This window comes from Lutra lutra, chromosome 2 (genome assembly GCF_902655055.1).
Source record: "Lutra lutra chromosome 2, mLutLut1.2, whole genome shotgun sequence".
In the NCBI taxonomy this organism is placed as follows: Eukaryota; Metazoa; Chordata; class Mammalia; order Carnivora; family Mustelidae; genus Lutra; species Lutra lutra.
Genome location: NC_062279.1, coordinates 7,304,403 through 7,318,362, shown reverse-complemented (window position 1 = coordinate 7,318,362; position 13,960 = coordinate 7,304,403). Strand labels below are relative to the sequence as shown.

Here is a 13,960-nt window from a genome sequence, read left to right as displayed (position 1 = left end):
CCACATAAATGTAAATGGTAAGATTCCATCCTTTCTGATGGCTGAGTAATATTCCATTGTGTGTGTGTGTGTGTGTGTGTATATATATATATATATATATATATATATATATATATAGCTGTACCAGCTTGCATTCCCACCAACAATGTAAGAGGGGTTCCCTTTTCTCTGCACCCTCACCAGCATTTGTTGTTTCCTAACTTGTTAATTTTAGCCATTCTGACTGGTGTGAGGTGGTATCTCACTGTAGTTTTAATTTGTATTTCCCTGATGCCAAGTGATATGGAGCCCTTCTTCCTGTGTCTGTTGGCCATCTGGATGTCTTCTTTGGAGAAATGTCTGTTTCTGTCTTCTGCCCATTTCTTGACTGGATTCTTGGTTTGTTTTTGTTTTTGTTTTTTTTGGTCGTTGAGTTTGAGAAGTTCTTTTTTTTTTTTTTTTTTTTAAGATTTTATTTATTTATTTGACAGAGAGAAATCACAAGTAGGCAGAGAGGCAGGCAGAGAGAGAGGAGGAAGCAGGCTCCCTGCTGAGCAGAAAGCCCGATGTGGGGCTCGAACCCAGGACCTGGGATCATGACCTGAGCCGAAGGCAGCGGCTTAACCCACTGAGCCACCCAGGCGCCCCGAGTTTGAGAAGTTCTTTATAGACCCTGGATACTAGCCCTTTATCTGATGTCACTTACAGCTATCTTCTCCCATGCCTTTTAGGAACGGGAGGTTGGTTGCCCTTTAGTTTTTTTGACTATTTCCTTTGTGTTGCAGAAGCTTTTTATCTTGATGAAGTCCCAATAGTTCATTTTTGCTTTCGTTACCTTACCTTTAGAGACAGTCTTGGAAGAAGTTGCCGGGGCTGAGGTCTAAGAGGTTGCTGCCTATGTTCTCCTTTAGGATTTTGATGGATTCCTGTCTCACCAGTAGGTCTTTCATCCACTTGGAGTCTGTTTTCATGTGTGGTGTAAGGAAATGGTCCAGTTTCATTCTTCTGCATGTTGTTGTCCAATTTTCCCAACACCATTTGTTGAAGAAATGGTATTTGTTCCATTGGATGTTCTTTCCTGCTTTGTAGATGATTAGTTAACCATATTGTTGAGGGTCCATATCTGGGCTCTCTATTCTGTTTCATTGGTCTATGTGTCTGTTTTTGTGCCAGTACCATGCTGTGCTGTCTTGATGATTGCGGCTTTGAAATATAGCTTGAAGTCAGGCATTGTGATGCCACCAGCTTTGGTTTTCTTTTTCAACATTCTTTTGGCTATTTGGGGTCTTTTCTGGTTCTATGCAAACTTTAGAATTATTTGTTCCAGCTCTGTGAGAAATGTCAATGGTGTTTTGATAGGGATTATGTCTAAAGTGTAGATTGCTTTGGGTAACATAGACAATATTTCTTCTTCTCATCCATGAGCATGGAATGTTTTTCCATTTCTTTGTGTCTTCTTCAATTTCTTTCATAAGTTTTCTGTAGTTTTTAGAGTACAGATCCTTTACCTCTTCAGTTAGGTTTATTCCAAGGTGTCTTATGGTTTTTGGATCCCATTGTAAATGGGATCGATTCCTTAATTTCTCTTTCTTCTCATTGTTAGTGTACAGAAATGCAACTGATTCCTATGCATTACAGCCTGCCAGATAGCTGAATCCCTGTATGAGTTCTAGCATTTTGGGGGTGGAGTCTTTTGGGTTTTCCACATAAAATATCATGTCATCTGTGAAGAGTGAGAGTTTGACTTTTTCTTTGTAATTGGCTGATTTTTACTGTAACTCTCCCAAAGGCAGGATTTTGGTGTCATGCGGCTCTCAGATGTGTATAACCATAAGCTATGTATCATGGCATGTTTATTAACATCTCCTACAGCAGTAATGTTTCTCAGAAAATACCTTAGGAAATGGTGTTTAAAACATTAGTGTTGGGGCACCAGGGTGGCCCAGTTGGTTGGGCATAAGACTTTTGGTTTTGGCTCAGGCTGGGATTTCAGGGTCCTGGGATCAAGCCCCTTGTTGGGCTCTACACTCAGTGGGGAGTCAGTGGAGATTCTCTTCTCCCTCTGCCCTCCCCCCATGCAAACTCTCTTCCTCTAAAATAAATAATAATAAATAAATCTTTAAAAAATAATAAAACATTAACTAGTGTTGAGCAGTAGACTAAAAGTGATAAGCCATGAAGATAGTTCTCCAGAGCTCTCCCAGCATGTAGCAAGAAACTGGTCGGTGGGGACCCCAGCCATGTCCCACTCAGCGTTCAGAGGAGGGGGCCACTCTGGACAGAACATTGCTGTTGCTGGTGAAATCTTTTCTGCCACTGAGTGCACAATACTTATAGGGTTGATGAAAGTACTCTTGTTGTCCTGGCCAAACCCGGCAGGAAGTAACTGTAAGGTCCTGTCTCCAGAGCTTGTTGTCGCTTCTCTGGCCAGACACTGAGAACCTCCCTCCGCTGGCTTGAACCACTGACCTCACGTGTCAGTTTTCAGGCTTCTTGTTCCGCACCCAGTCAGTGACAGCCTGCTCTGGGTCAATCGTGAGATGCAAGAGATAAGTTCTCACAAGTCATCTGCTGTAGCAGTAAAACCTGAAAATTACAGCCGGTGTCCGCTCATCTCATATCACCCATGGTTTCAGTAATACTTATTAACTCACCATGTGGCAAGTTGCATGTCCAGGCTGCAGATAAGACACATCCCTGTCCTCAAGCTGCTCATCATCTGGGACAAAGGGTAGATGTTTAAAAAACACCTGAAGTTGGGCGCCTGGGTGGCTCAGTGGGTTGAGCTGCTGCCTTCGGCTCAGGTCATGATCTCAGGGTCCTGGGATCGAGTCCCACATCGGGCTCTCTGCTCAGCAGGGAGCCTGCTTCCTCCTCTCTCTCTCTCTGCCTGCCTCTCTGTCTACTTGTGATCTCTGTCTGTCAAATAAATAAATAAAATCTTTAAAAAAAAAAAAAAATAATAAAAAAAATAAAAAACACCTGAAGTAGTAGTTCACAGACCCCGGGACGAGGCGTTCCTGTGCTCCCCAGCCGGTTCCAAGGTTATCATGAAAATATTATAAAAATTCAAGGGAAAGCTAGAAGCTGAGTATTCATTAGACCCTGCAAGAATGACCAGCTCAGAGCACTTCGCAGGTGAGCGTCACCTAACCTACGCCAGGTCACATAACTGGTGGGGCTGGAGTTGGGATTTGAGTCCACAGACTTCCTCCTGTTCCAGAGCCCAGGTCCTTCATCACTGGGTCACTGCACCGGCTCAGTGCTCAAAAGCTCTGCTGTGTGACATGAGTCACTAGCCACGTGTGGCTATTTACATTAATATTAATTAAAATAAAACAAAATAAAATAAAAAGTCATTCTCTCAGTCACTGGCCACATTTCAAGTGCTCTGTAACCACATGTGGCCAGTGGACAAGGCAGAAACAGAGAGTTCCCATCATTGTCAAAAGTTCTACCGGACATTGTTGCCCTGAGGTCTAGAGTTAAGGCCTCCTGATTCCAATTCACTGATATTCGTGAATATTTTACTGATGGTCTTCAATACTGTTTCCAACACTTCTGAAATAGTGCAGTAGCTAACCGCTAGCTTAAACTATGTGAGCATGTTAGTGAAGGATAACTTCATTATTCTCACCCGCTTCCAGAAAACGCATTTGAATTATAAGAGATGTTTACTCTCTCATGTCTGAAATAACCCGTGGAGGTTGCATCCTACTCTGCTTGCGTAGGCCTGTAAGTGGGACCCAGCTGCAATGTTACGGGACTGCTCACTCGGGCAGTCGGACATCTCAGCTGATGCCCCGGCTAGGTGTAACCTCGACAAAGGGCATAGGCTGTTCATGTCAGTCCTTCTGAACTGAGAGAGAGGAGACACTCGGAAGTATCATTAATGTTCCAGTCAATGCATTGTTGACAACACACACTGGCTTCGATTATGGCTTATTGCGTTTTCCTGCAGCTGAGACTTCCAGTTGCATTCTCTGTGTGTTTCTGATTTGAAACCAAGATTTGAAACCCCGTGCATTGTTGAGTATGTGCCTAGCAGCATTCTAAGTAATGATAGAGAGTCCAGAGGGAAGCTTTGATGTGTTTATGGGATCACAAGGTCAGGAAGAACAGAGAAGAGCCGAGGCTCTGGGAGAAATGATTTCTCAGAGATGCTAACCATCCACCACACCATTACTAAAATAAAATTCTAGCTTCCTTTGTCATGTCACTCCCTCCCCTTGATATTGTTACTTATTTTAATCTATTGTGTCATGAGAAAGAATTACCTAATGCTACTGAAATATCAACTTTATTATCAATAAAAACTTTCTTTTAGTTTCTTTTCTAACTTGCTTATTTAATATTGGTTTTCATAGGAGTAATCGGATATATTTATTAAACAGATACAGTTTTGGATATCAGAAGGTAATGGTAATTATAATACAAACTATAACTTTAAACAGTTATAACTTTTCACAGTGGTTTCTTCTGAAATATCAAAGAAATAATTGTTTCCCATATAGTCTTTCAATCTTAAATATACTTTGTGGCATTATTTTAAATTGGTAATCTATGCCTCATCTGATAATAAAATAACACGACTGTGAAGTACAATGATTTATTTCGGCTCTAGGCTTCAGGGACAAGAGAAAAGGGACACAACTGTCGGCTGACTTCCCCGGGGTCTCACTTGCCTGCTCCAAGTGCTTTGTGTACTTGATCTCATTTAATCCTTACAACAAGCCCAGAAGTTAAATTGTTTATTTCATTCATTTATTGAAGAAGAATTTTAAGGCAAAGGAAGGTTAAATAGTTCAGAGTCAGGTGACTGGTAAGCAAGGGAACTACAGTCTTAACATAAATATGACTGATTCCAGACCCTTTCCTCATCAACACAAGGCGTCAGGAGACTGTGGTGTGGTTCTGGGCCATGCAGATAGGCAGGAGGGGAGCTTTTGTGTGCAAGACATTTATCTGGTCAAGAAACAAAAAGCCCTGGGGCGCCCGGGTGGCTCAGTCAGTTAAGCTTCCTGTCTCCGTCTCCGTTTCAGCTCAGGTCGTGCTCTCACGGTGGGATGGAACCTTGCTTTGGGCTTAACACGGAGTCTGCCTCAGAGTCTCTCTCCCTCTCCCTCCCGCTCACTCCCTCTCTCTCAAATAAAGAAAACAGATAAAATCTTAAAAAAAAAAAAAAAGAAGAAAAGAAAAAAAACAAAAGCCTTGAATTTTGTTTGTGGGGTAATTGTTTCCATCTTTGTGGAACTCATGTTGTGTAACATTCTTGGCCTCTTGCCCTTGAATTTGCTTAGCCATAAAGTAGAAATGAATCCAGAATTGTAATGATGACGGTGGGAATTATTCCAGCCAGGAGGTGGGATTATCTGATGGTGAATCCGGAAAGGACTTACTGAGCATGCTGGGTTCTGGGCTCCTCAGCCATCCAGCTCCCCTGAGCAGACAGCCTCCTTGCCGGGCGCAGCTGTCCCATTCCCCTCCTGCGGGGCTGCCTGCCGAGGAGGGGCTGCCAGCCTCGGGCCTGAGTGGCTGAGACCGGTGCAGTATGCCTTGTTCCCGGGGACGGTGCCTGCAAGACCACGTGGCTGGGAGACCTTCATCCCCGTCGCTGCTGGAGGTCTCTAGTGTTAGTCCAGAGTCAGGTGGTGTGGGAGGTTGATAATCCACTTGAGGTAGTCAGACACAACCTACTGCTGGTCCATATCCTTCAGTTTTTACCCATTTAAAGTTTCTGTCTTTATCATTTTCCATAAATGTTCTCTACCCTGAGGGTCCGAGATTCCTCTGTCATGTAGTTGCGTCTTGTGCATGAAAAAGAAACTCCCTGGGGACAAGTACATGCGGATTTGGGACATTTATTTCCCAAGGGAGACACTCAAGGTGGGTTAAAAAGGGCTTTGCAAATTGTATCTGGGTGTTCTGGAGTTCAAAGGGCTTCCAGCTTGTTCCCACTAAGGATATTTTGTTCTGGGAGCCGGTGTTGGGTAGGGAAGGAGCACCCACCACTTCCTACAACACTTTTTCTCGTCATTGCATTCAGCAGTGGTATTGTCCGTGGCGGTGCAGCCTCCATCCTTGCACACCCCTTTCAAAAGGACACACTGTTTCTGCCCCGAAATAACACTAGGCCTTGCTGCACAGAAAGAGAGTTGACATCATTAAATCACCAGCAGATTAAGTGGCCGTCAAATTATCAGTCACGCACCCAGAGCAATAAATGTACGGAAGGATGGCCTTGGGATAGAAGGGATGGTGTTTCCAAATGAAAAGATCAGGCATTTCAGCAAAAAGGGCGCCTTTTGTGGGGAGGAGGGCTAAGAGTGCAGGACATCTTGGAGGGGGCGGGCTGATTTCGAGAGGCTTGGAGAGAGTTGTCCTCATCCAAGGCATTTGCATTTTGTGAAATGTTGGCTCCATTTGTTGTTGCCACCAGGACTGGGGAGGCATCCTTGGTATTTAGGGGGTAAAGCACGAGGTTCCTGGATTTCCTACTTTGTGACCTGTCCTGCCCCAAATGCCGATACCTTCACTGAGAAGCACTATTTTGAAGGAAGGATCCATCCTTCCATGGCTCTGTCTGTGCTGATCGCCCATCCATGCTGACAGCATCTCTGTCCCAGGGAACGTGTCTGGCACCTCTTCCAGAGACTTTCCCGATCCTATAGCGTCTGCCTTACCTAAGTCCCCATCACAGGACTAGTCAAACAACATACTTTCTGTGTTGTCCAATGCCACTTATCTGTCGATACAGGAAAGAATTTCTTTTAAAAGCTGAAAAGCACTTTTCCTTAAATGTAGCTGTTTTCCTAATTGATTTGGCCACTGAGAAGCATGGAACTGAGTGCGCCTCGAGGGGGTAGTTTCCTTTAGTCTCAGGGTCCTGCCACTAGCCTTTCAGGCATAACGAGGCTTCCTCCTTTCCCCTGTGGATCCCAGCGGATGTCACAAAGAGACACGCTCTCTTTACATCCATTAATAGAGGTCAGTCCCCTAACTGTCATGTTAGCCCGCCCACGTCTCCTGCTGTCTTTGCTTCCCGTAACATACTGGGTCTGGCTTCTTTGCTGCCTGACTTCTATGTCTTACTCCTCGTTTGACCCCCTTTGTGCCTCTGAACCTTTTTTTTTTTTTTTTTTTTTGGTATATGAATCAACTTCTTGCAATTGTTTCTGCGTTCTGTAGGAAAATAACAGCCAAATAAACCAACACAGGCTTTTGTAACCGAATTTTCAGAATGTGTGTGAGACTGCTCTAGCCTTGCTAGAGGATCCAGCCCTGTGCCGGCTGGGGTCCCGCACCCCCAGGCCGCAGGCTGGCCTTCCATAAACTCCTGGTCTCCAGGCAACAAGAGAAAGGCCTCAGGCGAGGCCTTGTGGCGCTGTCTCTGCTGGGCCACTTCTGGAGGATAAATTGTCCTCCAGGGAGAGAACTGAAGTTCTCACTAGACAGCTGTGCGAGGCCCGGGCCGCACCGCCCCGTCTCCCCGGAGCACAGGCTCATGGTCTGCTGCATGGGGGTCCTGTTGGCAGCTTAGTCTCCCCCGGGATAACTTTGTCCAGGCGCTCTATGTAACACATGGGGCCATTTTCAGGTTCCTAACAACACTAAAATCAGAAGTTCTTGGTACGGGGAAAGACGTAGTGAGAGGCAGCAGGGTGGTCTTTCACGCATTGTACTGGAAAGTTCAACTTCCTGATACGGTCTGTGGTCTAGGGCAGCACCACTCTCTCTTCTTGGCAGATGCCTCTCCCTTGAATCAGCAGGCTCAGACCAATTCATCCTTCCAGGGATGTGCTCTCTACTGAATCCGAAGCTTGATTTAAGAAGGTGTTACCTGAACCAAAGCCCAAGAGTTCTACCCTCCCTTCTAAGAATGAGTGGGACGTATGTTTCTGTGCAGGCATAGAAGGTAATATTAAATTATGTGGTTCATAAGAAAGGGCATTTCTTCCCAGATACTGACACTTATTTTCACTCACTGGCATAATGTAAGATATACAGAGCAACTGGAGAGAATGGTCTAATAGATTTCAGAATTGATAGGATATCAGTGTGTCCTAATGGTTGTATCACATGCAACAGGAGAAGGGATACATGTTTAATCATTGCTGTTGGGAAAAGAAGATGTAGACCCTTACTTCATATGGCATCACAGCATAAATTTCCATAGATGAAATGGGGAAAACATAGAATCACACTAAAATAAGAGAAATACATTTAACCTCAAAAAGGACATGATTTTTTCAGCATAAGAACTTATTGAGTTATTAGCTGTTCTATTTCTTCTAGTGGAGGGGGTGGGGAGCAGGGTTTGGATGGGGTGGGCTCTTCCTGGACCTTTATCAGCTAAGAAAGAGATTGGCAATTTTCTTTTCTGTAGGTAACATAGAGCTCAAGCTGTCTTCTGCTCCCGTCCAATATGTATGCTTAAATAGTATGTTATTCTCCAGAGTCAGTATAAGAAGAATGCTATAAATTGTCTTACTTCTCAGGGGGTTAATCAATCAATTTAAGAGTTCCACCATTTGGGGGCACCTGGGCGATCCAGTCAGTTAAGCATCCAGCTGGTGGTTTTGGCTCAGGTCATGCTATTATGGGTGGTGGGATGGAGCCCCGGGTCAAGCTCCACGCTCATCAAATGTCTACTTGAGATTCTCTGTATCCCTGTCTCTTAGCCTGCCCCTCCCCCCCGAAATAAATAAATAAATAAATAAATAAATCTTTTAAAGAAAAGCATTATGCTGTTCTAACCTCTTTATGCCCCTACTCTCAAGCAGATATGTGTGTGTGTGTGTGTGTGTGTGTGTGTATAATTGTATGTGCAAAATACGTGTATATATTCTTTCCTAAGATGTCACGGATTCTTTTCGAGAGACACATGACGATCTATGCTCAGGTAGTGATCACGTAACATTCCTTGGACTATAGGTGGGTAAACCAACATTTTCCTGTTTGGATTATGTAGTTTCTTTGGAGAAATTTTCTCCATGAAAACAGTGACCTTTTTTATTTGATTTCTTGAAACAATTTTATTTATGCATCTGACAGAGAGAGCACAGTCTGAGCCTGATCCTGACTTAAAGAATGGACAGAGAGCTAGACCAGGCTTATTTACCATTAGATCACCGGAATTATAAGATGGAAAAGTTGGGAATTTTTACTTCCTAATTCTTAACATTTGTTCTTTATACATTTTCTCTATTTTCACACAGTTGCTAGTGGTTTCTCAGGCTTAATTCCATGTGTTTACCTCAAAAGATGATTCTCCCAAGGTTAGAAAAGAAGGAAGCTTCTGTAAATTTCAAACCAACTTCAGCAATGGAACCAGGAAGAGAGACTCTGAGGACAGGACAGTTGGAATGATGAAACAGAAGCCAGATGTGTTAAGGGACCTGTCAAGTTTGCAGCCTGTCAGGAATCCATAGATAAGCCTAGTTTGTGTGCATAAATCAAGAGCCCCTGTGTGATTTAGGTACTAGTAATGTCTATTACTAGAAATTTATATATAGACTTTACATACTCATATATAAAGTCTGATTGTCTTACCCTCCTTGTTCTTAAAATGCCCACCCACCCCCACAGAATTAGCTTTAGTTACAGCTTCTACCTTCACATAATTCCATGAAATGCCTGGCACATTTTCTAGTATGAACTAGTGCTAGTTTGTACCCAACTAGCATGGCGGCCTTCTTGCAGTTCCTGTGCTCTCTTCTCCAACAGCAACACTGGACCGGCATCTTCCTTTGCCAGCAGTGTTGACTGCTTCTCGAAAGGGATCCATCAGCTAACGCTTATCTTTCTGTTTGGGTCTCAAAAGGCATGCCTCAGGGAAGTCTCTGACATTGCCAACAAGACAATGACCACATGTTAGGGGCACTCATAGTATTTTGTTCCTGTCCATTGTGCTTATTAAACTTTATAATTATATATTAATTTGTGTAATCATTTTTTTTTATATAAAGATTTTTTTTTTATTCATTTATTTGACAGAGAGAGATCACAAGCAGGCAGAGAGGCAGGCAGAGAGAGAGAGGAGGAAGCAGGCTCCCTGCGGAGCAGAGAGCCCGATGCGGGGCTCGATCCCAGGACCCTGAGATCATGACCTGAGCTGAAGGCAGCGGCTTAACCCACTGAGCCACCCAGGCGCCCCTTAATTTGTGTAATCATTTGACCAATGTCTGTCTTTCCTTTGTTTCCCACCGTATTCCAGGTGTTTGTGAAAGACCCAGCGTGAGAACAACAGGAGGGCTCAGTCAGTCTTTGTTGCCATTGAACACAGTAAGGTACTCTGACCCCACACACATTCTCTCTCCTGTTTCTTCTAAAACCTCTTGACTTCAGTCTGTTTGAGACTGTCTGGTATCCCCCCACTATATTACTTTGGATGCACCATTCTATTTATTAGTATCGAGTCTTGTCATTATTGTATTAACTTCTCTAAATGTCAGGCCTAGGTTTCCTAGAATCCTATTTTACCAGAAATCGTTTCTGGCCTTTGCTTTAGGACAGCCTCTTTCTCAGTGTTCTTCCCTCACTACGACAACCATTGCTGCGTCAATTTCCCCACTAGATCGGTGGGTTTTGGCTAAAATCTACTCCAAGGAGATCTATTCTTTGTTAACTTTTTTAAAAAAAGACCCAGCTGGTAACATGGGCTGTGACTTGGGGGAGCAGACAGTGATTTATGTTGGGCTGACTTTAGCTCAGACGGTGGAGGGCTAGCATGAGCAAAACCTATTCTCTCATAAACTCTGCAGCCATAATTCTCTTGTGGCAAATGCTTTCAGAATGGATAGCAGTTTATCTGATTTTAAGGAACACAGATCAGAAGAATCTAAAGATTGGATTAATAGTCCAAAAATAATGGCAGAACATTTAGCCCATTTAACATGCTTACCTCAAACAGTGAAGGAAAGAATTTGGAGGTTAGTGAAATAAAATGTTTCATAGACATTGTATCTTCTAAAAGAGGAAACATAGGAATCTGCTTAGATTCCTCAGTATTTAGTTAGGAGATTTTGAGGTAAAAACTCTGAGAGAAATCAGGATTACCATTTTATGGGCATATCCACACCTGTACGTCGATGGAACCAAAACTGACCCAGATTAAAGATGGTTCTAGCTGCCTTGTTGCCACTACCTGTGTGACCTCAGCAAAATCATATTCTTTATGTAGACCTGGATTCTCTTATCTGTAAAATTAAAGAATTAGCCATTAAATCGCCTTCCAGTTTTAAGGCATGATGATTGTATGATTTTACATTAGATGTCACTACAAGTGTATCTCCCTGCAACTGTGTCTTCTTGTGACAGAACTGAGAATCAAATGAGAATTATATAAACTCCTTTAGTTGGAGACAACTGTATGTCAGGTAGATCCCAAGATATCCACAGAGTAGGCAAAGATCAAACAAGTGAGTATTGTTGATTATATTTAAAAGAATCTTTGAGATGAACCAACAAAGCAAGAGAGTTATCCAGACCTCATCTGTGTTCAGTGACCACAGACATTATTTCGAGAGATGTGAACATCCTGTCATTAACAGTGGGGAGAGGAATTATCAGTTCTTATGAGGATCTGGTTGAACCAGCCCGAAGATGACCACATTCCGCTTTTCCTTTGAGTCTACATTGTCATATTCAAAATTCTGAATCATGGGTCCTAAAAATATATATAATTCATGTTCTTAAAATGCTTTCTTTGTATTTTTTCCTATGTTTAAACTTTTGCCACTGATGCTTTATTCCACTGTTTATGCTTTTTCCAAATTCCCCTGCTCCCTTTTGCTTAAGGGAGCAGTCCTTTCTTGTGGACTTAATGCAGTCCTTTCTTGTGGAGCTCTATCTTAAGGAGCTAACTTCTGCCCTTCACAAATACTCCTCACCAACAGAGTCGACTTTGCTTCTGTTCACTGGCCAAGCTTGAACCAAGAGCTGCCCTTTGCATGTTCCTTTTTGGAGATCGGGATCTGGTAAAGGCTACTTGATTTGTTTGCTAAGCCTTAAGTCATATGTCACAGCTTCTCTACCTCTGTCTTTATTTGAGCCCCACTTTCTAAGCATTGAGCTCTTGGATCTCATTTTCTGTTGATGGAAATCTTTGGTTTTGCAGTTTTGGCCTCATCAGTTCTAAGGGAGAGGATCATGATGGACTTTGGATTCCCTAAGGCGGAGCATTAGGGTCTGAGTTAAAATGGGCACAGAGCATCCCAGTAGACCTCCTAAGAAACCCACAGTTGTGCACTATCTCCTAAGAAACCTACAATTTTCCACCATCTTACCTTTTGGGATTACAGTCACAAAGAAGAAGAGCACAGAAAGAAGGGAATGGAGTCCCATGGTGGAATACCCAGTACAAAGGCGAGCGATCGGGGATAGTGGAACACAGGCCCTTTTGTTTACTTCCGGGGAACTGAGGTTCCTTTTGGTCAGTGAAGCTTAACGAGTATGAAAATAAAACAACCTTCATTGGAATATTTCCAAACCCTGGAGTCTTTTAATTTGGTGACAAATTAACCTAATTACAGGAAACTAGATGGTTAACCCTTTACTTTTCCTATGGGATTTCAAATTCCCCAGAGGGCAGTGCCCTTGGCCAGTCGTCTTTTGAAGGAGGCCAAGAAGTACGGTCAGGTGAGTGTAAAGTCTTTATTACCAAAAGTACTCTGAGTTGCAAAGGAACTCTTCCATAATATACTCTTTTCCACAATAAGGTTAAAACAATTGCCTAAGGACTGTTTTAAAAATAGAAGAAGAAGTTGCATTTTCAAGTTATTCCTGAAAAAAGAGACTAGTGTCATATGTGTACAATGCTCTTTTTTTTTTTTTAAGACTTTATGTATTTATTTGACAGAGAGATCACAAGTAGGCAGAGAGGCAGGCAGAGAGAGAGGGGGAAGCAGGAAGAAAGCTTCCTGCTGAGCAGAGAGCCCGATGCAGGGCTCTATCTCAGGACCCTGAGATAATGACCCGAGCCGAAGGCAGAGGCTTTAACCCACTGAGCCACCCAGGTGACCCACGTGTATGATGTTCTTAATAGTACCTGGAAGGTAAATAGGCTTAGGTCACACTGAAAAGTAACATTTTCTCATCTATTACTAATCCTTTCTGTTACTGTCCCACATGACAAGGATGGTGAGATCAGGAGAGTTAAAACATCAAAGATCAAGAGCACACTGTTTCTTCAGTAATTTATTGTCCAAAGATTGTATGCACACAGCTTTAGACTTCCCAACCTCTCACCCTGCCCCTCCATGTAGAATCAGTGTATTAAAAATTTAAGAACATGCCTTTGGCCAAGAATCAGTTGACCTGAAATCAGATCTTCTAAAGCTAATTTACCTGCTGATCAATAGCTTAATGATACATTTATCTAAATTATTTTTTCATTTATAAACTTTCATATGTGATACCAGCTTTTGGGGGGGGATATTTTATATACTTTAATGTCTTCTGTTTTGGCTACTTTTGATCATTTTCATGTTTCTTGTTAATGTGTAATTATTTAATTTCTTTTTAATAACTGACCTATAACATGCCAAGGTTAAAGATGTACAGTGAGTGATTTGATGCCGTTATGTGTGGCAGTGTGATTACCACTATAGTGTTAGTTAACATCTTTGTCAGGTCACAGTTATCATTTCTTTCTTGTGGTGAGAACTGTTAAGATCCAGTCTCTCTATAACTTTGAAGTTCAAAATACATTGTTACTGACTGTAACCACTATGCTCTGCATTAGATCTCCAGAACATACTTGCTAGATGTAAGTTTGAACCCTTAAATAACATCTCCCCAATTTCCCCAGCCTCCAGCCCCTGGTATCCACCATTTAGTCTGTTGTTGTTGGTTTTTTTGGTTTTTTTTTGGGTTCAACTATTTTAGATTGCACATGAAAGTGATATCATATAATATTTGCCTTTCTCTGACTTAGCTCACTTGGCACAATGCCTTCAAAGTCTATCCATGTTATTGCAAA

The 13,960-nt window shown here is 42.6% G+C and overlaps 2 protein-coding genes across 5 annotated transcripts in view; one reads left to right on the top strand and one right to left on the bottom strand.

Moving 5' to 3' along the window:
* LOC125090801 (zinc finger protein 705D-like) overlaps window positions 1–13,960 on the top strand; it is a 121,027-nt gene that overhangs the window by 23,578 nt on the left and 83,489 nt on the right. The gene's annotated exons all lie outside the window — the stretch shown is intronic.
* On the bottom strand, window positions 5,937–12,324 carry LOC125090856 (beta-defensin 130B-like). The gene is made up of 2 exons (XM_047714020.1): window positions 12,267–12,324; window positions 5,937–6,118 (listed from the first exon to the last, which is right to left on the bottom strand). The coding sequence occupies exons 1-2, from the start codon at window positions 12,322–12,324 to the stop codon at window positions 5,937–5,939; spliced, it is 240 nt and encodes a 79-aa protein (XP_047569976.1).

What these genes read in the sequence shown, in the direction of transcription:
- LOC125090856 (XM_047714020.1), bottom strand. Translation starts at nt 12,324, where the DNA reads ATGGGACTCCATTCCCTTCTTTCTGTGCTCTTCTTCTTTGTGACTGTA. An exon ending in TGTGACTGTAATCCCAAAAG is followed by an intron (nt 6,119 to 12,266) that starts GTAAGATGGTGG and finishes CTTTCTGTGCAG; the next exon opens with CAAGGCCTAGTGTTATTTCG.